At 47.0% G+C, this 26,659-nt stretch overlaps 1 protein-coding gene across 3 annotated transcripts in view; it reads left to right on the plus strand.

Annotated features, from left to right (window-relative positions):
* The first annotated feature begins 12,793 nt into the window (after positions 1 to 12,793).
* The window catches only part of UXS1 (UDP-glucuronate decarboxylase 1), a 94,636-nt gene continuing 80,770 nt past the window's right edge, over positions 12,794 to 26,659 (plus strand). For all 3 annotated transcript variants that reach the window (XM_044284609.1, XM_044284611.1, XM_044284610.1), the window contains exon 1: positions 12,794 to 13,040. In XM_044284609.1, the coding sequence (XP_044140544.1) occupies positions 12,947 to 13,040 (94 nt within the window). In that variant the 5' untranslated portion in view covers positions 12,794 to 12,946. The remainder of the gene's footprint in view (positions 13,041 to 26,659) is intronic.

Genomic DNA, 26,659 nt, shown 5'->3' on the forward strand with positions numbered 1-26,659 from the left:
GCATTCTGAATGGATCCTTATCCATTCAGAATGAATTGGGGCTGAACTGATCCGTTTTGGGCCGCTTGTGAGAGCCCTGAAACGGATCTCACAAGCAGACCAAGAAACGCCAGTGTGAAAGTAGCCTTAAAGGGAGTGTCACCTCCATATGGCCATATACAGTGCTTACATGGCTCTGTAGCACACCTATACAGGATTGTAACGGTACCTTTGTTCTTTTCTTTAGACTTGCACAAGCAGTAAAAACAAAGTTTAATTCATATGTAAAATAGGGCTGGTGATGAATCATGTGATGGACCATGTGATGAGCGTAGTGACGTCACCAAAGGTCCTTTTCCTCACAGATGAAGACAGAAGAGATGCCGGCTGCGCGAACAAGTGGATTAAGGTGAGTTAAAAAAATATATATATATTTTTTAACCCCTCCAGCCCTATTTTACTTAGCATTCTGTATTCAGAATGCTATTATTTTCCCTTATAACCATGTTATAAGGGAAAATAATAATGATCGGGTCTCCATCCCGATCGTCTCCTAGCAACCATGTGAGAAAATCGCACTGCATCCGCACTTGCTTGCGGATGCTTGCGATTTTCATGCAACCCCATTCATTTCTATGGGGCCTGCGTTACTTGAAAAACGCACAAAGAGGAAAATGCTGCGATTTTCACGCAACGCACAAGTGATGTGTGAAAATCACCGCTCATGTGCACAGCCCCATAAAAATGAATAGGTCCAGATTCAGTTCGGGTGCAATGCGTTCACCTCACGCATTGCACCCGCGCGGAAATCTCGCCTTTGTGAAAGGGGCCTAACTCTGCCTAAAACATAGCTATACACCTAGTCCCACCCAGTCCTCTTAATGCCCCACATAGTAATTATTCCCCCTTTATGCCACCGCACAGTAGTTATGCCCACATGTGCCTCCTTCACAGTAGTTATGCTCAGATGTGCCCCATTACAGTACTTATGCCCAGATGTGCACCTTCACAGTAGTTATGCCCAGATGTGCCTCTTCAAAGTAGTTATGCCCAAATGTGCCCCCTTTAAAATAAATATACCCAAGTGTGCCCCTTCACAGTAGTTATGCCCAGATGTGCCTCTTCACTAGTGATGTCCCGAACTATTCGCTGGCAAACAGTTCACGGCGAACATGGCTTGTTCGTGTTTGCCGCGGCAGGCGAACATATGCGATGTTTGGTCTGCCCCCTATACATCATTATTGAGCAAACTTTGACCCTGTACCTCACAGTCAGCAGACACATTCCAGCCAATCAGCAGCAGATCCTCCCTCCCAGACACTCCCACCTCCTGGACAGCATCCATTTTAGATTCATTCGGAAGCTGCATTCTTAGTGAGAGGAGGGACAGTGTAGCTGCTGCTGATTTAATAGGGAAATCGATAGCTAGGGCAGTGTTCTGTGTCCACAGACTCATCTGCTGTAAGGACAGCGTCCTGACAGCACCCCAAAAAATCCCTTTTTAGAGCTGGTACATCAGTCTGCTTTTTTATATATATATATATATATTTGTGGGAGGAGCTGAGCGAGGAACAGAATAGGCATGCCTACGTACTGTCCTGACCTAACTGGCTGGAGTGTGCCCGACGCCAGTGACGAGGTAAGGCCTGAATAAGTGGGCCACCCAGGAGGAGAGCATTAGAAAGGGGATGGGAGGGAGGGGCAAGAAACGGGCGCCCTCCTGCTTGTAGGAGGGGGTTTAAATAAGGTAAGTGCGCTCCTCCCACAATTACAGGCTGCAAGCAGCCTTCAATATTTGTGGGAGGAGCTGAGCGAGGAACAGAATAGGCATGCCTACGTACTGTCCTGACCTAACTGGCTAGAGTGTGCCCGACGCCAGTGACGAGGTAAGGCCTGAATAAGTGGGCAAAAAGAGAACTGGCACGTTGCAAGGTATGAAGCATTTATTGAAGCATTGTGTGACCTATAATGCCAAAGAACAAAATGCTCTGGAGATCTCAGCTCGAGGATTCGGAATGTACCTTGCGAAGCAGGACGACCGCCAACGACCCATCTTGCAGATGACGTGCGCCGGTACCTGGTGACTAGATGCTGCGGACGCGGCCCCTATACGAAAGGAGTGCCCGGATATCGTGCTAGGGTTGTAACCCAACCCTGCGGCTAGGGTGCGGATGTTGGAGATGAACAGGGTTGAAGACAGGGGCTTACCGTTGACCGGAAGCAACGGGTCGTTTAAAGCGGGAGATTGGAGGGAGGCCAGGAGCTCCTGGAGCACCTTGATAGGACACCAACAGTTGGCCGTAGGGTAAAATTCCACCTCTGTGGGAGGACCAGTTTGATTGGTCTTGGAGGATGGAATGGACAGGATGAAGTGGTCGGAGTGCCAGGCGAGATGTCGCCTGAGCAGGGTTGTTCGGGAGATGGCACTGCAGGTGAACTCCCCAGGTCTGAGGAACCCATAGAACCCGAGGTACATGGCCGCTTTGGCAATGATGCTCGCTGATTGCCCAAAAGAAAGACCGTCTAGGGCTATGGATAACCTGCGGAAAAGCTCACCTGACACAGGTTGCCTGCGCACCTGGACTGCCGCGCTAACTTTCTGAATGCCCCTGAGGGTGGCTTTGATGGGCTGATTTGAAAAGATGGATCTGGCCGAGGGGTTGCTGAGCATCCGGTGGTGTTGGATGCCGGCCAAATACAGCTTGATGGTATTAAAAGATAGGTGGCGGTGGGTGTGGCAATGGGCTATGAAGGCCATGAGAAAAGTGACCTCGTCCACCTCCCCTTGTGGATGGGTGTCAGTGAACCGCTTGAACATGCTGAACCCGGCGTCATAGTTCCTGGCGGTGTTGGCGGCTAGCGACCGCTGGACTAATGACCGTGCAGGTGCTATCAGGGGCTCTAGTCCAGCAGGAGGGCGCTGTATGGTGGAGCTGGAATGCCGACGGGATCTGCCTCTGGGAGTTCCTGAAAGAAAACATTGAGGTTAAAACGAGACAGGGCGTCGGCCGCCACGTTCTGTGCTCCCTGGATATGGAAAGTGAAGACATAGAAGTTAAACTTCAAGGACAGCCAGACAAGCTTACGTAGCAGGGACATGATCCTGAGAGATTTGGCCCTCCCCTTGGAGATTACCTCTACCAGGACTTGACAGTCCGTTCTGAAGATGACTGACTTGCTCGCCCAGAGCGGACCCCAAACGTGGGCAGCCGCCACTATGGGGTATAACTCCAACAGCGGCGAGGACCTCATAGCCTCAGCCTCGGACAGGAGCTCCACCGGCCAACTGCCAACCAACCACTGCGGATAGAAGATTGCTGCGAACCCGCGGGAGGCCGAGGCGTCGGTGAAAACCGTGGGGGATGCTGCATCCGGGGATGGCACAAACAAGGAGATGCCATTCCACCCGGTCAGGAAAGCTTGCCACATCTGAAGATCCGCCATGGCGTGACCGTCCAGCCGGACGGTGGAGTCCTGATCCGGAGCAGTCGGGAGGAGATTGAGAAGCCGAGAAATGAAGGACCTGTCCTGTGGCATGATTTTGAATGCACAGGTAAGGAACCCTAACAGGGACTGGAGCTCCTGCTTGGACAAGACTCCGGAAGAGGCCACAGGGGAAACGGCGGCCTTGATCTTAGCCAGCTTGGCCGCGGGGAGGCTGGCCTCCATGTGGACCGAATCCAGGGTGATGCCCAAGAAGGTAACCCCGGTGCCTGGACCCTCTGTCTTGGCGGATGCCACGGGGACCTTGAGACCAGCGAACAGCTGGAGCAAGCTCGCCAACCCTGATGGGGGGCCCTGGGGCCTCTCGACGATCAGGAAGTCATCTAAATAATGTATGACCATGTCCAGACCCCCATGATGGACAAGGATCCAGTACAGCGCACAGGCGAACCTGTCGAACAGCCACGGGCTGCTTTTTGACCCAAAGGTGAGCCGATTAGCGAAATAGAACCCGTCTGCCCAATGCAACCCATAATATTGCCATAACCGAGGAAGGATGGGGAGCAGTTTAAAGGCGCCCGCGATATCGGCCTTGGCCAACCAAGCCCCCTCCCCAGCCAGCAGGATGTACTGGATGGCCTCGTCGATGGACGCGTAGGACATTGAGAATTCCTCTGACGGGATCAGGGAGTTAAGGCTGGGGATCGGCGACATGTGTGGAGCTGACAAGTCGTATATCAGACGTTTTTTATTGGAGGCCTGCTTGGAGACCAGACCAATGGGATTTATCCTCCAAGTAGCAAAGGGGATGGATTTGAACGGGCCTAGCAGGAAACCCTTTCGAACCTCGTCCTGTAACAGGGTGGCTACCGCCTCTGGGTCCTGACTAGCCGACTGTAGGTTCCTTCCCTCCCAGGAAACTTGAGGGAGGGCAACGAAGCCCGTATTGAAGCCCCTCTCGAAACCGGTGAGAAGGAACTCTACTGACTGGCGATCGGGGTGGTCTCGCAACAGGACGCCCTAGAGCTTGATGTTAATGTCGGCTAGTCATAGAGTCTTACGTTGCCTCTTCGGGCAGCTGGAGTGGGGGTGGGCCCTGAAGCAGAGGGAGCAAACGTGCAAGGCTCTACAACTATTGAAACCACAACCCCGGCGTTGAAGTTGTTGCAGACCTGACTCTGCCCTAAGAAAGTAATGGGCCTGCCCAGCTTGTCGGTGGAAGCTTGGAACCGTTGTGTGCCAGAGGGGCCTGGCAGGGAGCCCTCCCGGGCTGAGGTGGGGAGGTTGGGACACCAGTCGGCCATGTGCTGTATGGACTGGCACGCTGCGCACGTGGGGGCCTGCAACCCGGCAAAATGGCGACAGAACAGCTCCATGTCCAGGTTCGCCCAGTCTGTGATGAATTGGAACTGGGCGAGGGCGGCGGCCGCCTTGGCTGAAAAAGACCTGTGATAATCATAGAAGTTCGTTCTGTCGTACTTGTATCCTAAGTCGGTGACCCGGTACAAATAGGAGTCCAGCTCCTCACGTCTGTGTGGCTGGACGCCGCAGATGGTATCTCGGTAGAGGCTAAACGCAAGGACAAATTCTGGGATCGTCAGCTTACGGTTCAGGCGGGCATCCTTGGCCCGAAGAACCACCGAGACCTCCCCGCAATTAATAACCTTATTCTCAGATACGTCCTGCGACGCAATGAGAATGGACGCCAGGTTGACGTCCCTCCCCGCCAGGATGTCCCTTTTCAGGTTTTCTGGGATGAAATGCGAGGGGGCAATCTGGGGGCTGGTACGGACCGTACCTGGCGCCGAATCCTGGGACGTAGAAGGTAAGGCCGGAAGGGCTGGGGAAGGTGGTGCCGCCGGAGGCCGGGACTCCAATTCCCCCATCCTGGTTTGGATATCCGCAACCGAACCTGCCAGACTGCCGATGGTGGCATGCAACTGCAGGAGGGATAGCTGGATCGACGAGAGAGAGGGCTGGTCACTTGAGCCCGATGGCGCCGTCATTAGGAGACGGTACAGCTCCGCTTTTCTCGTGCAGGCGGGATGGTGAATTCCTCTCCTGTTGAGCTCTGCAACAAGCTTTGGGATGGTCCAGCTCCGCAGAGAGGGGTTGCTGGTGCGCCCTGACACGGAGGTCCCGGGTAAAGACAGGCTATCATCCGACTCCGGGGCCTGTGACATCTTCAAGCTGCATGGAGGAGGTATGAAGGTAACAGATGAGATTTCCTTCCCCCTCCCCCAGATGACCGAACAAGAGCTGCAGGGGAACGGGTTTGACCGTATAGAGGTGTTCGCTACTTACCTGGAATGAAACAAACCACGCTACTGACTTCTGTAGTGAGATGGAGACCTATGAACGGGAGCTTGTGACAACGAATACTTAACGCAGTGACAGGGTGTAATAGCAGCCTCGTGGCTGGATCTTACCTGGACAAGGAGGAAACTTTGGCGCAACGATAGTGGCTTGCTTGCAGCTCTGGTGGCCGAGGCCCTGTTTATGTGAAGAAATAAGCTGTGTTTGGACCGATACCCAGCGAGGGATGCGAACAGCTAGTCCCTCATGCAGCGACAGGGTGCGTGACCCTGACCCATGCGAACCTGGACCGGAACCGTGCCCGAGTGACTCAGGGAACACATGACACCTGACCAACACGGGGAACACATGACTCCTGAATGAACAGGGAACACATGACCCCTGAACGCACGGGAAACACAAGACGCCCGGCCAACCAAGGGGATCCATGATACCCGAGCGAACAGGGAACACATGTCCCCCGAATGAACAAGGGACACATGACCCCCGAGTGACCCAGTGAACACGTAACACCAACACGAAGCCAGGCGGACACCGCACCTGAACGATTCGAGGGAAAACATGACATACAGGGAAGACATTAACGCCAGAGTGAATCAGGGCAGATACCACACCTGAGAGAACCAGAAAAGACATTATACCTGAGCGATTCAGGGAAGACATTACACCTGAGCGATTCAGGGAGACATTACATCTGAGCGATTCAGGGAGACATTACACCTGAGCGATTCAGGGAGACATTACACCTGAGCGATTCAGGGAGACATTACACCTGAGCGATTCAGGGAGACATTACACCTGAGCGATTCAGGGAGACATTACACCTGAGCGATTCAGGGAGACATTACACCTGAGCGATTCAGGGAGACATTACACCTGAGCGATTCAGGGAGACATTGTACCTGAGCGATTCAGGGAAGACATTACACTTGAGCGAATCAGAAAAGACATTATACCTGAGCGATTCAGGGAAGACATTACCAGTGCGAATCAGGAAGTTATTTACACCTGAGCGTTTCACGGGAGACCCTCACACCTGAGTGCGTCGGGAAGACATTGTACCTGAGCGGTTCAGGGAAGACATGACACCTGGGAGGTACGGGGAAAAATAGAGTGGTTTGGGGACCTCATTAATTGAGCGAATCAGGGATTACTAGCACCTGAGCGATTCAGGGAGTACATTATACCTGAGCGATTCAGGGGACAAATGACACCTGGTGGTTGCAGGGACAATATGACAACTGTGCAGATCGGAAACACGTGATACTTGGGTGGTACTACAAATGACGTTACCCTGAGCGATTCAGGGAAAGCGGGACCCCTGGGTGACCTAAGGGCAGCCGCACCGGCGCGAGGCCCAGGTACCAGGCCCCTGACCTCAAGGAACGACTGCCCTCAGTCACAGGGGGTGAAGATCGGTCAATGTACTGGCGCGGTTGGCAGGCGCCCAGCCTGGCATTAAATCAAAGGTTCCCCCCTTTTTTTTATTTTTTTTTCTTCACAGCAGTGCGGGGGTTAATGGGCAGCAGGCCAACAGCCAGGGATTCAGCCGACAACTCGTTCATAGGAGAACGGAGCCCCCCTGGAGGCAGGGCTGCTGCGCTGCTAGTCCTGGCGCCCGGACCCCCGCACTGGGAATATGGCAGGAAGATGGTAAGGACGCCATGGTGCCGCTGCCAACATTAACAAGTGGGAACACCCCTGACTGAACCATGGCCCGATGTGTAACTTGTGTGAGTCGTCCCCGCCTGCCCCCCTCACTCTCAGTGAGGCGCGCCGCCCCAAGTTGCGGCGCATGCGCCGGAAGACCGGTACCTGGATGGGGGGGAGGAGGGGGAGGCGCCGCGATGTGCACTCACCGGTAGCAGTCGCGGTGGCGGGCAGTGCGGGGGTTAACGGGCAGCTGCTGCGCTGCTAGTCCTGGACCCAACGCAGCTTCAGGCCGGCTGAAACAGGGAACACGAGGTGCCGGTGGCAGGTGCATCCGACCGGGCCGCAGAGCGGTAATACTTACAAGAGGCGACGCGGCTGGCAGCACGAACGGGATGCGGGGTGACGAACCGACGGAAGACGCGACCGGAGGTGACATCAGGCGCTGAAGCAAGAAGCATTAGCAAGCAAGAAACAGGCGCCCTCCTGCTTGTAGGAGGGGGTTTAAATAAGGTAAGTGCGCTCCTCCCACAATTACAGGCTGCAAGCAGCCTTCAATATATATATATATATATATATATATATATACAGTACAGACCAAAAGTTTGGACACACCTTCTCATTCAAAGAGTTTTCTTTATTTTCATGACTATGAAATTTGTAGATTCACACTGAAGGCATCAAAACTATGAATTAACACATGTGGAATTATATACATAACAAAAAAGTGTGAAACAACTGAAAATATGTCATATTCTAGGTTCTTCAAAGTAGCCACCTTGTGCTTTGATTACTGCTTTGCACACTCTTGGCATTCTCTTGATGAGCTTCAAGAGGTAGTCACCTGAAATGGTTTTCACTTCACAGGTGTGCCCTGTCAGGTTTAATAAGTGGGATTTCTTGCCTTATAAATGGGGTTGGGACCATCAGTTGCGTGGTGGAGAAGTCAGGTGGATACACAGCTGATAGTCCTACTGAATAGACTGTTACAATTTGTATTATGGCAAGAAAAAAGCAGCTAAGTAAAGAAATACGAGTGGCCATCATTACTTTAAGAAATGAAGGTCAGTCAGTCCGAAAAATTGGGAAAACTTTGAAAGTGTCCCCAAGTGCAGTCACAAAAACCATCAAGTGCTACAAAGAAACTGGCTCACATGCGGACCGCCCCAGGAAAGGAAGACCAAGAGTCACCTCTGCTGCGGAGGATAAGTTCATCCGAGTCACCAGCCTCAGAAATCGCAGGTTAACAGCAGCTCAGATTAGAGACCAGGTCAATGCCACACAGAGTTCTAGCAGCAGACACATCTCTAGAACAACTGTTAAGAGGAGACTGTGTGAATCAGGCCTTCATGGTAGAATATCTGCTAGGAAACCACTGCTAAGGACAGGCAACAAGCAGAAGAGACTTGTTTGGGCTAAAAAACACAAGGAATGGACATTAGACCAGTGGAAATCTGTGCTTTGGTCTGATGAGTCCAAATTTGAGATCTTTGGTTCCAACCACCGTGTCTTTGTGCGACGCAGAAAAGGTGAATGGATGGACTCTACATGCCTGGTTCCCACCGTGAAGCATGGAGGAGGAGGTGTGATAGTGTGGGGGTGCTTTGCTGGTGACGCTGTTGGGGATTTATCCAAAATTGAAGGCATACTGAACCAGCATGGCTACCACAGCATCTTGCAGCGGCATGCTATTCCATCCAGTTTGTGTTGCCAAGAGTGTGCAAAGCAGTAATCAAAGCAAAAGGTGGCTACTTTGAAGAACCTAGACTATGACATATTTTCTGTTGTTTCACACTTGTTTGTTATGTATATAATTCCACATGTGTTAATTCATAGTTTTGATGCCTTCAGTGTGAATCTACACTGAAGTCATGAAAGTAAAGAAAACTCTTTGAATGAGAAGGTGTGTCCAAACTTTTGGTCTGTATTGTATGTAATGAACATGGAGGCAATCCACAGTGCCTCTCTTTTGTGGGGATAGAGCAGGTGCTAATTAGGTCCTGAGGTGGGGAAAGGGACCGGGCACTCCTGCAGAAAGAATCCGCGTGGATTATAAGAGTCGACGCCGTGGGTCCTTTGGGACTCAATGACAGGAATGACCTGAGTGTGTTTATTTAAACTTACTGCTGTAAGTATGTTGATTGTATTCCAGCTGGGCTCGATCGTATGGGCGGTAGCAAAGAAGTCTAAGCGTCGTGGTTGCTATGACGACTAGACGCAGTGACGAGTATAAGATGCGCCTGTGAGCACTACCCAGTCACTGACCTGATGATGCGCAAGTTAGCGCAAAACGGCTGTCGCCGCTGACCCCAGCTGTGTCTTACCGCACCATACGCTCCAGACCGAAGTGCCTTTCTTTTTCATTTTTATATGAATAAAGAACCGTTCATCAATGCTGGTGAGTGCCGCCTGTTCTATTATCTTCCATTTTTGCACATTATGGTGGGTACTATGGGGAAGGGGGGAGAGGATTACTATGGGGTCATCTACGGGGGGCACTAAGAAAGGGTATTTTATACTTGCAAATTATGGGAGACACTGAGGGCATCTACTGGGGCATTTTATACTGGTACATTATGGGGGGCACTAGTAGGAAGGGGGAGAGGAGCACTATGGAGGCATTTACTGGGGCATTATATTGGGGTATTTTATACTGGCACGTTATAGGGGCACTATGGGGACATTAGCTCAACTGGAGGCATTACAAGGGGGTATTTTTTGCACTGTCACATTATAAGGAGAATTATTACTACTGGGGGGCATTATGATGGGCTTTATTACTCCCCCATGGTATGACCCCCTAGTAGCAGCACCAGCCTCTCCCTGCTCTGCTATCCCTCTGCCCCTTCTCCAAATCCTTATTATGAAATCTTTCTCATTAGGATAAAACACATCAGCTCCACCGAGCCCCCGGCCAAAGTGTTGAAGTGGTGTCCGAGATCCCCAAGGGCCAAGCCAAGTAATTGTAAGTTTTCTTGTGAAATATGTTTATGTTATACACATATAGGATACACTGTGCCACACAATATACAGTATACCTCTACACTGTGCCCCACAATATACAGTATACCTCTACACTGTGCCCCAGAATATACAGTGTACCTCTACACTGTGCCACACAATATACAATATACCTCTACACTGTGCCACACAATGTACAGTATACCTCTACACTGTGCCACACAATATACAGTATACCTCTACACTGTGCCCCACAATATACAGTATACCGCTACACTGTGCCACACAATATACAGTATACCGCTACACTGTGCCACACAATATATAGTATACCTCTACACTGTGCCACACAATGTACAGTATACCTCTACACTGTGCCACACAGTATACCTCTACACTGTGCCACACAATATACAGTATACCTCTACACTGTGCCATACAATGTACAGTATACCTCTACACTGTGCCACACAATATACAGTATACCTCTACACTGTGCCACACAATGTACAGTATACCTCTACACTGTGCCCCACAATGTACAGTATAGCTCTACACTGTGCCCCACAATATACAGTATACCGCTACACTGTGCCACACAATATACAGTATACCGCTACACTGTGCCACACAATATATAGTATACCTCTACACTGTGCCACACAATGTACAGTATACCTCTACACTGTGCCACACAGTATACCTCTACACTGTGCCACACAATATACAGTATACCTCTACACTGTGCCATACAATGTACAGTATACCTCTACACTGTGCCACACAATATACAGTATACCTCTACACTGTGCCACACAATATACAGTATACCTCTACACTGTGCCACATAATATACAGTATACCTCTACACTGTGCCACAATATACAGTATACCTCTACACTGTGCCACACAATATACAGTATACCTCTACACTGTGCCACACAATATACAGTATACCTCTACACTGTGCCATACAATGTACAGTATACCTCTACACTGTGCCACACAATATACAGTATACCTCTACACTGTGCCACACAATGTACAGTATACCTCTACACTGTGCCCCACAATGTACAGTATAGCTCTACACTGTACCCCACAATATACAGTATACCGCTACACTGTGCCACACAATACAGTATACCGCTACACTGTGCCACACAATATATAGTATACCTCTACACTGTGCCACACAATGTACAGTATACCTCTACACTGTGCCACACAATATACAGTATACCTCTACACTGTGCCCCACAATATACAGTATACCTCTACACTGTGCCACACAATATACAGTATACCTCTACACTGTGCCACACAATATACAGTATACCTCTACACTGTGCCACATAATATACAGTATACCTCTACTGTGCCACAATATACAGTATACCTCTACACTGTGCCACACAATATACAGTATACCTCTACACTGTGCCACACAATATACAGTATACCTCTACACTGTGCCACACAATATACAGTATACCGCTACACTGTGTAGTCTGTTCTATAAGCACCATTGTTTTGTGGTGGCGGACAGAAAATAATCTGGAAGTGCCCCTCCCAAGACCAGGCTCTGGATCCGCCACTGCCCTGTGCTCCCCAGCAGCAGGTAAGATGCAGTCACACATGGCGCTACTGGGCTGGGTAGGAGGAGCACAGTGTGAGGCGCCAGCAGCTCAGCTGAAGTGGGGAGCGCCCTATGGAGGCAGAGACAGCTTAAGGTCCATTCACACGTCTGTGATGTGTTGCGGATCCACAACACACCCGGCAGGCACCCCCTATAGAAATGCCTATTCTTGTCCGCAGCTGCGGACAAGAATAGGACATGTTCTATCTTTTGCGGAGCTGCGGACCGGAAGATCGGGGCTGCGCTCTGTAAATGCGGACAGCACACTTTGTGCTGTCCGCATCCATTCCGTCCCCATAGAGAATGAATGAGTCTGCACCCGTTCAGCAAAATTGCGGAACAGATACTGATCCATTTGCGGACGTGCTAATGGAGCCTTAGAGTAAGGTATACCTCAGCCGTTCCAGGACCGCAGGACAGCCATCGAAACCCGGGCCTGTCCCGCCGGATATAGGACGGTTGAGAGATATGCTCTAGGGGTCAAATGAAAGCTGGGCTGCGATTAGTTGTTACGGGCAACAAAGCCAGATTTCCTTTTAGACAGTCTACATAACTTTGTGTGCTGCAGCTCGCCCGAATATTATAACATGAAATAAAATCCAGCAGTCATGTAAAGTGCGCCCAGAATGGACGTGCCCGCCGCGCACATTACTACAGCTTGGTGTTGCTAGGTAAAGCTATTCCTATAACTGAGGCCTAACGTCCTATCACGTGATCAGCGGACGCCAGTCAGCGGCGCGCATGCTCTCTCCTCTTATTTGCTTGTGTTTTTTTCTTCCTGTATCGAGAGTGGATGAAGTGCGGTACAGTTGTGCGCATGCGTGGTGTCCTGACCGGGCAGGAACTCACGCTAGTCCCCCTATCCTGGCCTTCATCCTTCCTCCCGGGGTTTAATCGTGACGCCGGGTTCCATGTCCCCAGCTCCGAGTTCGGGTACGGAACGCGGTCCGGCTGGTGATGGTAAAAAGCCGAATGCGTCGCTTCCTGACTGCAATCAATAGACGGATGATGAAGCTGCTCATTGCTCTCGCCTTGATCGCCTATGTAGCCTGTGAGTGCAGTGCCCGTTCGCCCATTCATTCCTTACAAGTCAGCCCGGGCCCTGAGGTGGGGGCAGTGTGAGGTGTATTCTGGTCACAGAGCAGGTGGCCCCTACCCGCCTTGTATTCTGCTGAGTGTACCCACCGCCTTCTGTGACAGGGCACTGCCAGGCGCCCCTAGTGTCCAGGTGGTGGTTAGTGCCAGGGGCAGCAGTGCTGACAGCTGGCACAGGGCAGTGACATAGACCTGTGTGGCCCTGGCATTATGAGATGGCATGGAGCTGCTGTGCACACTGCCAGGAGTGGAGGAGGTCCTGGACTGGAGAGGACAATGCCCCCTTTTTTCCATTCACTGGGCTGGAGCTGCCATGCTGGAAGTTTTTCCATCTCCGCGCTGGCGGCTAAGCACTCCTCCCTACCTGGGGTATAGCCTGTATGAATCCTCCTCAGGACTTATATGAAGTACCTGAACCAGGAGGAAAGTGTGCCCACACAAAGCGTGGCACTGCATTAAATGGTAGATGTCATCGGTAGGGGCAGGGGTTGCCTATCTATAATATAGGCTTTTTCTGACTGCATGTCTCCCAGGACATGGCATGTGATTACCAGCAGCATATGGTATCCCTGATTTATGTATAATGTGTCCTGTATGATAACATACCAGTGCTGCTACACAACCTTGTATACCCAGGCTGGTACCACGATTCTATAGTCTCAGTTCCGCTATTCCATTGTGTGGGAAACAATGTATCGGAGCTGCACCGTAAGGCCATGTTCGTATGACGCTTGTCTTACACCCCAGAATATGCTTTAAAGCCATTGAAAACTCTTTACTTTTGTGTTCAATGGGAAATACGCAGGCAGCATATTTTTGCTCAACTGTTCTACGATGATGACGATCTGTTCTAGTCTGCTGAGTCCTGATCCAACTCTCCTGTGCAATATCTCCTCCGGCTTGTATACAAGTGTATTCCGTCTGGGAAACACTGGTCTCTGAAGTGAACTTACCCTAATGATTTATAATGCTGTGAATTCCTGTCTAACTGTTGGTCTACTGAACTTATATTAATGCCATGACTACAGTTCAGTAGATCTGCGGCATACTCTTCAGAGGAGCAGTGTTCAGACCAGGAAATACCTCTCCTTTGTGGCGCATGTTTCCCAGACTGAACACTGGTCTCTGAAGTGAACTTATCTTAGTGATTTATGATGCTGTGAAATCCTGTCTAACTGTTGGTCTACTGAACTTTACTCATATTAATGCCATGACTACAGTTCAGTAGATCCGTGTTATACTCTTCAGAGAAGCAGTGTTCAGACCAGGAAATACCTCTCCTATGTGGCGCATGTTTCCCAGACTGAACACTGGTCTCTGAAGTGAACTCATCGTAAAGATGCTTCGAAGTCCCATCTTACTGCTGGTCTACTGAGCATTACTCGCATAATGCCATGAGTAGGGATGAGCGATCTGTTTTCAAGTACAGTGTACAAGGTTTGGGTTATCTAAGAATTCCATTCAGGATTCCACTACCACAGACCATAACTTATGATCCGTGGTAGCGGAATCCATAACTGAATTCTTAGATAACCCGAACCTTGTACGCCGAACTTGAAAACATAAGTTCGCGCAACACTAGCCATGACTACAGTTCAGTAGATCTGCTGCATGCTGTGGAGCTGTGTTCAGTCCAAGAAATACTGCCCTAATTGGAGGAAACTGGCCTTACACAAGCATGGAGGAGATACTAAGAGTACTTTCAGAATTGCGGCAGAGTGATCCGACAAGCAGTTCCGTCACCGGAAGCGCTGAACGGATCTCGCAAACGGAAAGCCAAAACGCCAGTGTGAAAGTAGCCTTAGCAATGCCAGCGCCCTACTGTATTGTATGCTACTGTTCTGCTCCGATACATTGTTTCTACACTTCATAAGCCCGATATGAAAGTATCTTTATTACAAATCCTTCCAGTAACAAACCCAGTTAGTGCGACCAAGACCATTACATTGTAGTTATGCCCACTGCATGCCAGTGTGAGTATCCAGTATGCTATACCAGTCTTAGGCCCCTTTCACACAAGCGAGTTTTCCGCACGGGTGCAATGCGTGACGTAAATGCAGAGCACCCGCACTGAATCCTGACCCATTCATTTCAATGGGTCTGTGTACATTAGTTCTGCGTTGCGTGAAATGCAGCATGTTTTATGTTCTGCGTTTTTTACGAAGCCCTGGCCCCATAGAAGTGAATAGGGCTTTAGTGAAAAACGCATTGCACCCGCACGGAAAAAAACTGAACGTAATCGCAGACAAAACTGACTGAACTCGCTTGCAAAATGGTGCAAGTTTCACTAAACGCACCTTGAACGCATCCGGACCTAATCCGTCACGCTCATGTGAAAGAGGCCTTAAAGGCAACCTGACAGCTTGTTAATCTGATAGGTACTGTGAGCAGTTTCCCTTTAATCTGGATTTTGTGCTCGAGAAGTGGTTCTTCATTCCTTTGTGTAACTTGTTAATCCATAGAAATATGCTTTTATTCTTGTTTTTCTGTATGATACTTAGCTTGTTGAAGTCAAGGAGGCCAGCGCCAACCTCCTAGAAGTCAGGCTTTCACTATCCTCTCCCAGCAGCTTGATTGACATTCTCCAGACCAGGGAACGTCATCCCCAGTTTTCACGAGATCTTACTCGGGCTCCTTATGGCGCATGGCCAGTGAATAGTGCTATACAACCCCTGGATTCAGCACTTCACTGCACATGCGCAGCAAGGTGAGAGCGCTCTCACTTGTAGGCCTCATGCACACGGCCGTTGTGCTGCCGTTCCGTGCATTGGGGACCGCAATTGCGGCCCCCAATGCACGGACTACATCCGTGCAGCGGGCCGGACCCATTCAAGTTGTGCTTCCTGTGTTCCATTCCGTGACTCCGTTCCTCATCTCCAGAATTGCGTACCTATTCACGTGAATGGGCCCAATGGCCGTGTGCATGAGGCCGTACAGATACTGTACACTATTCACTGGGCATGCACTGCAAGTGAAAGTGAACAGAGCCTGTGCTGAATCTCATAAGAATGGGGAATGATGTTCCATGGCCTGGAGAACGTCAGTCCAGCTGTGACTCAACATTATTCCTAGTGAGGAAAAAAGAGGAACAAACGAATTGGCATAAGACAAGAACAAGAATAAAAGGGCATTTTCTGCTGTTTTACAAGTTACAGAAAAGGATCAAGGCTCGCTTGCTTCTGGAGCACCATAACCAGATGAAAAAAGGTACTGTGGATCATTTATATCACATAAATGAGCTGTCAATTGAGCACTTTTTTTCTCAGGATCCTTATTATGTTTTTTATTATTAGTCAGCAGTGAGATGGATGCCAGCTGAAAATTTCTAAGTGCGCTAACTTTTCAGATTGTCTTCTCTCAGTGTCTATGAAGGTATTATTATTTGGCAACGTAGTCCGATTGCTTCCTGGAGATGTATAACTGCTTTATAAATGTGTAAATTAGGATAGCAATTAGGTCTCATGCACATCGTATGTATTTTGTGGTCCGCTAAAAAATACGGATGACGTCTGTGTGCATTCCTTATTTGACGGAATGGGACAGCTGGCCCTTTAATAGGACAGTCCTATCCTTGTCTGTAATGCGGACAATAATAGGACTTTTTTTTGGGAGTGGACATATGGAAACGGAATGCATAAGGTTTTTTTTTTTTTTTTTTTTGCGGACCCATTGAAATGAATTGTCTGTGAAGGTTCTCATTTATCCAGGTCATGGTATATCTGTAAATAATAAATCAAGGCAACTCGACGTACTGTAGATTTCTTCAAAACGTTTCACTCGTTCTTCTAACGAGCTTTCTCAATTCTGAGTGATTGTACAAGAATTCTGGGAATAAATACAGTACAGACCAAAAGTTTGGACACACCTTCCCATTCAAAGAGTTTTCTTTATTTTCATGACCTATGAAAATTGTAGATTCACACTGAAGGCATCAAAACTATGAATTAACACATGGAATTATATCCATAACAAAAAAGTGTGAAACAACTGAAAATATGTCATATTCTAGGTTCTTCAAAGTAGCCACCTTTTGCTTTGATTACTGCTTTGCACACTCTTGGCATTCTCTTGATGAGCTTCAAGAGGTAGTCACCTGAAATGGTCTTCCAACAGTCTTGAAGGAGTTCCCAGAGATGCTTAGCACTTGTTGGCCCTTTTGCCTTCACTCTGCGGTCCACCTCACCCCAAACCATCTCGATTGGGTTCAGTTCCGGTGACTGTGGAGGCCAGGTCATCTGTTGCAGCACCTCATCACTCTCCTTCATGGTCAAATAGCCCTTACACAGCCTGGAGGTGTGTTTGGGGTCATTGTCCTGTTGAAAAATAAATAATGGTCCAACTAAACGCAAACCGGATGGAATAGCATGCCACTGCAAGATGCTGTGGTAGCCATGCTGGTTTAGTATACCTTCAATTTTGAATAAATCCCCAACAGTGTCACCAGCAAAGCACCCCCACACCATCACACCTCCTCCTCCATGCTTCATGGTGGGAACCAGGCATGTAGAGTCCATCCGTTCACCTTTTCTGCGTCACACAAAGACACGTGGTTGGAACCAAAGATCTCAAATTTGGACTCGTCAGACCAAAGCACAGTTTTCCACTGGTCTAATGTCCATTCCTTGTGTTCTTTAGCCCAAACAAGTCTCTTCTGCTTGTTGCCTGTCCTTAGCAGTGGTTTCCTAGCAGATATTCTACCATGAAGGCCTGATTCACACAGTCTCCTCTTAACAGTTGTTCTAGACATGTGTCTGCTGCTAGAACTCTGTGTGGCATTGACCTGGTCTCTAATGAGCTGCTATTAACCTGCGATTTCTGAGGCTGGTGACTCGGATGAACTTATCCTCCGCAGCAGAGGTGACTCTTGGTCTTCCTTTCCTGGGGCGGTCCGCATGTGAGCCAGTTTCTTTGTAGCGCTTGATGGTTTTTGTGACTGCACTTGGGGACACTTTCAAAGTTTTCCCAATTTTTCGGACTGACTGACCTTCATTTCTTAAAGTAATGATGGCCACTCGTTTTTCTTTACTTAGCTGCTTTTTTCTTGCCATAATACAAATTCTAACAGTCTATTCAGTAGGACTATCAGCTGTGTATCCACCTGACTTCTCCACAATGCAACTGATGGTCCCAACCCCATTTATAAGGCAAGAAATCCCACTTATTAAACCTGACAGGGTACACCTGTGAAGTGAAAACCATTTCAGGTGACTACCTCTTGAAGCTCATCAAGAGTGTGCAAAGCAGTAATCAAAGCAAAAGGTGGCTACTTTGAAGAACCTAGAATATGACATATTTTCAGTTGTTTCACACTTTTTTGTTATGTATATAATTCCACATGTGTTAATTCATAGTTTTGATGCCTTCAGTGTGAATCTACAATTTGCATAGTCATGAAAATAAAGAAAACTCTTTGAATAAGAAGGTGTGTCCAAACTTTTGGTCTGTACTGTATGTAACTGAATCAACATCTGGTAATTATACCCAGCATGGGGTCAAAGGTGTTGATTCCATTATCCTAATTGGAGTCAGTAAGTGATAAAGACTTCCCAGAAAAAGGTGTCAAGACAGCATTGTATGTGGCAGATTGAAATTAATTGTTCCGCATATGTTGCAAGACGTCTTTTTTGCGACTTTTAATATATTTTGTCGCACAGGCATTTTTATGCCATTGTCACTAGTTGCGGGTGGCAGGGACATCACCCCAGGAAAATTTAATAACATTTATGCCTAAAAGCAAAGTGAAAACTACTCCTGTCAGTGGTTGGTGTGGGTTCCAATCAAGGACACAGACTAAATTTGCAGCTTCCTCTGCCAGTGCAGGAGCTATCAAAGAAGGGAGTGAAAAGCCGGTCTTACATAATGACCCCCATTATATCACTTGTATCTGGCATTTTTAGCACTTTTCCATCTGCAGGCTCTGTCTCTAGTTTGCTGTTTTCCCAGAACTGGTGGGTACAGACTAACTCTCATCCATTGCAAACTGAAAGTAGAGAAGAATCTGCTTCCTAACCTTCTCTTAATCACTCAGAAGCAGCCCCAGGATCATGGAGGACACTACAGAGAGGTACTGACCTGCAGGGCTGTGGAGTCAGTAAACCAAAGTTCTAGCTTCTGCATTTATGCATGTAAAAGATGGGGGTTAGAAAAGAGAGGGTTAATCAAATCTTAAGGAATAATTAATCCGAAAGATAATAGAAACAGGATGCGCCAGTGGAATAGAGGTATTCGTTATTGAAAAAATGGATAGGGTGGAAAGCAGAAATTTAGGCTAAAAAGGAAGGCAGCTATTGGGGTGACAACGTAGATATCAGACTACAGGGCCATTCACACGTCCGCAAATGGGTCCGCATCCGTTCTGCAATATCGGGAACGGTTGCGGACACTATGTGCTCTCCGCATACGCATTTCCGGAGCGCGGCTCCGCAAAAAAAAAAAAAAAGAACATGTCTTATTCTTGTCCGCAATTGCGGACAAGAATAGACCGTTCTATGGGGGGGGGGGGGTGCCGGCCGGGTGTATTGCGGATCCGCAATACACTACCGACATGTGAAAGGGCCCTACGTGTGAGGACAATAGATAAGGAGTGAGCGATGAAGTTGCAGGATGGGTTCATACACCATTAGTTACGCCATTTCCGTTTTTGTTTATACCTCCCAAAAGAGAAGCGCCACACCCTTCCAGTAGCGTATAATATGTTGTATAGCTGATCAGGTCCACAAAATTGGGTAGTCGGTAGATAAAGTAAGCAGGTAAATTGTAAAGGCAGAGTGATATGGATTATGATAGTTGTCAATCTTCTTATATTAAAAATAGGTTTCCATATCATCACCATGACGGCATCACAAGGAGATTGACCCCTGACCTCTGTAGGGGCAGGAACACGGAAGAGGTTAAATTGCCCCCTCCCATCACCATTTCCCAATGTTTCCTGTTCCTACTGAGGCCAGCGGCAGAGAAGAGTCTCCTTGCACGTCAGGGAGATGAAGTGGAAATTTGTTTTAGTTTTTCTTGGGAGACCTGTAGGACCGGTCTCCTATTTACCTTAAGCTCATTTCATTTCTTTGAGCCCCCTGTCCGCTGGCGGCCACATGATAATACTGGGCTGGGGAAATCGGGAGGGCTCGCTCTGGTACTTCCGGAGCCTGCTCCCAGGCTGCTGGCTCCTTCTTTCCCCCTGTGGGTTGAGCTGGTAACGCGGCCGGCGTGCAGGCACACTGAAGACGCACAACGTCTCTTCCGGGTCATGGCGGTCATGTGGTACGACCCGGAAGTTCACAGGAGCGGGAGGCAGTGGCAGCAGGATAAAAGAACAGCAGGGAGCCACGGACATACGCTGATCTGAGGTCTGAGTGAGTAGAGTGATACTTCCACTGTCTCAATATGTCGGTCCCTGAGCTGCAAAGTCCTAGGGAGCTTGATGCCCCAGCACTGCCTCCTGTAAGTTCCCCTTGTGGGATATCTGTTTTTATGTATCTACATCTGTGGGGTTTTTTTTTTTGGGGGGGGGGGGGGGGGGGGTTGCACATGGGTGTCTCCACCATACTCTATGTAAAATTCCTCTTGACCAGGTTGTTTTTTCATATCCTCAGTCAAAGGAGGCACCGAAGAAAGCTAAAAACCCTCTAAAATGTACCTCTTGCTTCAAGAGATTACCTGAGTCATCTGTAAAAAAAAAAAAAAAAACTCTGCAAGGACTGCATATCTAATATTATTCGTGAGAAGCTTCTGGACGGTTTCAGAACTATGATTCGGGAAGAAATTCAGTCCTCTGTGTCCACTATGACAGAGACGACCCAGGGACCTCAACCCCCTAAGCGACCAAAAATGAGGGCAGTGTCCTCTTCGGATTCTGAATGCATGGGAGGTGACGCATCTTCTTCCAAGCAATAGGCTAATGACAAACCTCTATGGGAGAGGTATCAGAGGGAAATAGGAAGTTCTACTTTTCATCTGATGAAATGAATGACCTCTTAAAGGCACTTCGTGCTACCATGGGGGTTGAGGAAGTCCAGAAAGCACATTCCATACATGAAGAAATGTTTGGTGGACTTACAGTTAAACGTGCCAGAGTGTTCCCAATAAACGAGAACATTAAGGAAATTATTATGAAAGAGTGGTCTAATCCTGAGAAAAGGCTGGGCATTTACAAAGAATTTATGAACTGTCTGCTGTTCAATCCTTCTGAATCCAAATTATTTGACAATGTTCCGAAAATTGATGTTCAAGTGGCTAAAGTAAACAAAAAGACCTCTTTGCTATTTGAAGTTGCGTCTCAACTCAGAGACCTGATGGAACGAAAATCATATATAGCCTTTTGCGGAAATAATGGGAGTCTTAAAGCTAATATAGCTGCCACGTCAGTAGCTAGATCCATGTATCTGTGGTTGAATGAGCTAGAAAATCACATTAGAAAAAAAAAACTCCACGGGAGTAAATAATAGCTTCTAATAAATGCATCTGCAGAATCTGTTAGATTTTCTGCCAGAGATGAGAGCTTATCAAATGCAGCACGCAGAGCTCTTTGGAGGAAATCCTGGTTGGGGGATAAGACTTCTAAAATGAAGCTTTGCTCTATCCCCTTCTCAGGAGAATACTTTTTCGGGCCATTTCTTGATACGTTTCTGGAGAAAGCTGCCGATTTAAAAAAAAAAAAGGGTTTCCTGAAGATGGGCCATACAAAAGGAAATTTCCTTTTCGCCCCTATTCTAGTCCGGACAAGTCCTACAGGGGCAAGGGAAAATCAAGCCACTGGAGCTACCCAAAAGGGGGGTGGAGGATACGGTCCATATACAAAACCATTCATTTCAATGGTTCCGCAAAAAAAAAAAATGTATGTACTCCGTATGCATTCCGTTTCTGTATTATCATTTTTCCGTTCCGTTGAAAGATGGAACATGTCCTATTATTGCCCGCAAATCACATTCCGTGGCTCCATTCAAGTCAATGGGTCCGCAAAAAAAATGGAACGTATACGGAAATGCATCCGTATGTTATCCGTATCCGTTCTGTTTTTGCGGAACCATCTATTGAAAATGTTATGCCCAGCCCAATTTTTTCTATGTAATTACTGTATATGCCATACGGAAAAACTAAATGGAAACACAACGGAAACAAAAACAGATCCGTGAAAAACGGACCGCAAAACACTGAAATAGCCATACAGTAGTGTGAAAGGCCTATATCTGGTGACAGACAATGATGCCAGAATAGGGGGGAGACTGCAGAATTTTCTAGTTCCCTGGGAATATATAACATCAAACCCTTAAGCCCTAGAAATAATATGATCAGGATACAAAATAGTTTTCTACTGTTATTTCTCCCCCCCAGAAGATAATGTTTTGCAAGGAGTTTGAGATTTGATAACACTGTGAATAGTAGTTCCTGTTCCCCTTTCTCAAAGAGAACAAGGCTTCTACTCAACATTTTTTCTAGTGAGGAAAAGAGGGCTCCTTTCATACTATAATAAATTTAAAAAGTGTAAACATATTTATCGTATACAGAAAGTTCAGGATGGAATCTTTAACCCCTTAAGGACACAGCCTTTTTACACCTTAGGACCAGGCCATTTTTTGCAAATCTGACCAGAGTCACTTTAAGTGCTGATAACTTTAAAACGCTTTGACTTATCCAGGCCGTTCTGAGATTGTTTTTTTGTCACATATTGTACTTCATGACACTGGTAAAATGAAGTAAAAAAAAATATTTTTTTTGCACCAAAAAATACCTAATTTAACAAAAATTTGGAAAAATTTGTAAATTTCAAAGTTTCAGTTTCTCTACTTTTGTAATACATAGTAATACCCCTAAAAATTGTGATGCCTTTACATTCCCCATATGTCTACTTCATGTTTGAATTATTTTGGGAATGATATTTTATTTTTTGGGGATGTTACAAGGCTTAGAAGTTTAGAAGCAAATCTTGAAATTTTTCGGAAATTTACAAAAACCAAATTTTTAGGGACCACTACAGCTCTGAAGTCACTTTGCGAGGCTTACATAATAGAAACCACCCAAAAATGCCCCCATTCTATAAACTACACCTCTCAAGGTATTCAAAACTGATTTTACAAACTTCGTTAACCCTTTAGGTGTTGCACAAGAGTTATTGGCAAATGGGGATGAAATTTGAGAATTTCATTTTTTTGGCTAATTTTCCATTTTAACCCATTTTTTCCACTAACAAAGCAAGGGTTAACAGCCAAACAAGACTGTATCTTTATTGCCCTGACTCTGCCGTTTACAGAAACACCCTATATGTGGCCGTAAACTACTGTACGGCCACACAGCGGGGCGTAGAGTGAAAGGTGCGCCATATGGTTTTTGGAAGGCAGGTTTTGCTGGACTGTTTTTTTGACACAATGTCCCATTTGAAGCCCCCTGATGCACCCCTAGAGTAGAAACTGCATAAAAGTGACCCCATCTAAGAAACTACACCCCTCAAGGTATTCAAAACTGATTTTACAAAGTTTGTTAACCCTTTAGGTGTTGCACAAGATTTAATGGAAAATAGAGATACAATTTCAAAATTTCACTTTTTTGGCAGATTTTCCATTTTAATATTTTTTTTCCAGTTACAAAGCAAGGGTTAACAGCAAAACAAAACTCATTATTTATGGCCCTGATTCTGTAGTTTACAGAAACACCCCATATGTGGTCGTAAACTGCTGTACGGGCACACGGCAGGGCGCAGAAGGAAAGGAATGCCATACGTTTTTTGGAAGGCAGATTTTGCTGGACTGGTTTTATTGACACCATGTCCCATTTGAAGCCCCCCTGATGCACCCCTAGAGTAGAAACTCCAAAAAAGTGACCCCATTTTAGAAACTACGGGATAAGGTGGCAGTTTTGTTGGTACTAGTTTAGGGTACATATGATTTTTGGTTGCTCTATATTACACTTTTTGTGCGGCAAGGTAACAAGAAATAGCTTTTTTGGCACCGTTTTTTTTTTTTTTGTTATTTACAACATTCATCTGACCGGTTAGATCATGTGGTAATTTTATAGAGCAGGTTGTCACGGATGCGGCGATACCTAATATGTATACAATTTTTTTTATTTATGTAAGTTTTACACAATGAATTAATTTTTAAAACAAAAAAAAGTTTTAGTGTCTCCATAGTCTAAGAGCCATAGTTTTTTCAGTTTTTGGGCGATTATCTCAAGTAGGGTCTCATTTTTTGCGGGATGAGATTACGGTTTTATTGGCACTATTTTGGGGTGCATATGACTTTTTGATCGCTTGCTGTTACACTTTTTGTGAAGTAAGATGACAAAAAATTGCTTTTTTTACACCGTTTTTTTTTTTTTTTTACGGTGGTCACCTGAGGGGTTAGATCATGTGATATTTTTATAGAGCCGGTCGATACGGACGCGGCGATACCTAATATGTATACTTTCTTTTATTTATGTAAGTTTTACACAATGATTTCATTTTTGAAACAAAAAAAATCATGTTTTAGTGTTTCCATAGTCTAAGAGCCATAGTTTTTTCAGTTTTGGGGCGATTATCTTGGGTAGGGTATGATTTTTGCGGGATGAGATGACGGTTTGATTGTTACAATTTTGGAGTACATACAACTTTTTTGATCACTTTTATTAACTTTTTTCGGGAAGTAAGGTGGGCAAAATTTCAATTTCATCATAGTTTTTTAATTTTTTATTTTTATGGCGTTCACCGTTTGGGTAAAGTAACATGACCGTTTTATAGATCAGGTCGTTACGGACGCGGCGATACCAAACATGTGTAGGGAATTTAATTTTTTTTATTTTTAATCAGTGATAAATGTGTTTTTTGATTTTTACTTTATTTTCACTTTTTTTCACTTTCTTTTTGACCCAGACCCACTTGGTTCTTGAAGATCCAGTGGGTCTGATGTCTGTATAATACAGTACAGTACAATATATAGTACTTTACTGTATTTTACACTTTGTCTGAATAGATCTATGCCTTTCAGCACAGATCTGTTCAGCACCATGGACAGCAGGACGCCTGAGAGGAACCTTCCCCGTCTGCTCAGTTATGGTCAGAACTGCGCAGACGGGGAAGGGTAAGGACGGGGCTCTGGGGGGGCTGCCTGGGAGCTCTCTCCCTCTCCATTCGGGGGGCTGCAAAGGCACAGCAGCCCCCCGATGGGAGAGGGAGGGAGCTCCCTGCGCTGTTAACCTTTTCCATACAGTGGTCCGTACGGACCGCGGTATGGAAAGGGTTAAACGGCTGACATCGCAGCACAGATGTCAGCCGTTTATACCAGGGTGCCAGCAATGTGCTGGCACCCTGGTATACCCACTAGAAACCAACGATTATTCAAGGGGAGGCGGGCGGGGGATCGCGATCCCGCCTACCGCACCGCCCGCCTCCCGCACCGCCCGCAACCCTCCCCCTGCACCTCCCACCGTGCTCAAATAACTTAGGGGTGCAGGGGGGAGGGATGCAGGAACATTTTTGGAATCCTAAAGTTTCTGATCCCCGCGGTCAGGGACCGCGGGGATCAGAAACTGCAGAAATCGCAGCAAACCGCAGGTCTGAATTGACCTGCGGTTTGCCGCGATCGCCGACATGGGGGGGTCACAGGACCCCCCCGCGCATTTAGCCTAGGTGCCTGCTCAATGATTTGAGCAGGCACCGGGTTCCGATCACTGCCAGCCGCACGGCAGTGATCAGAAATACACAGGGCGTACATGTACGCCCTGTGTCCTTAAGTACCAGGGCACAAGGGCGTACCTGTACGCCCTATGTCCTTAAGAGGTTAAAATCCATCATTCCACTAATAAAGTTAGGGGCAGTTTTTTGAACAGTCTATCTAAAAGACGCATATTACCATGTTCCTATTCATCAGTTACCAGGAGTTCCTAAGGTTTGCAATCAGGGATCAGATTCTTCATTACAAATTCACAGCACTGCCTTTTGGGATTTCCTCAGCCCCAAGACCATAACATAGACAACTTTCTGGTAATCGGCGACTCAGTGGATCATTTAACTTCCGATTTTAAAAATATTTTTATCCTGTCTGACAGACTTAGGTTGGGTGATGAACCCAGGAAAATTCTGTCTCCAACCTTCTACAAGTGTAACATTTCTGGGAGTGGTCTTGGACTCTCAGAAACAGACAACCTACCTTCCCAGGACAAAATATATGCCCTCAGACAGAAGATCAAACTGTTCCAAAAGAGAAGGAGTTGCTCTATAAGAGAAGCAATGAGCATACTGGGTTTTCTAACCTCCCAGTATTCATTCGGTAGCATGGTGTCAATCCCACTATCGCACCATGCAGGTCTGGATCTTACAACAATGGGACAAACAGCTAAGATCGCTAGAACAGAAGTTACTGATACCTGGTTAGGTAAAAACATCTCTCTCCTGGTGGACAATTGCACAAAATCTAACCAAAGGAGTAGTTTGGAACAAATCTCCCTCTATAATGATCCTGACAGATATGAGCAGAACAGATTGGGGAGCAAAAATTGGAGACTGCTATTACCAAGGTACTTGGGACAAAGTAGTAAATAACCAGTTATCAAATTTGCGCGAGTTGAGAGCTGTTTGGGAGACACTAAAATCCACTTTGAGGTCTCTTA

This window comes from Bufo gargarizans, chromosome 3, assembly GCF_014858855.1.
Source record: "Bufo gargarizans isolate SCDJY-AF-19 chromosome 3, ASM1485885v1, whole genome shotgun sequence".
NCBI classification, from domain to species: domain Eukaryota; kingdom Metazoa; phylum Chordata; class Amphibia; order Anura; family Bufonidae; genus Bufo; species Bufo gargarizans.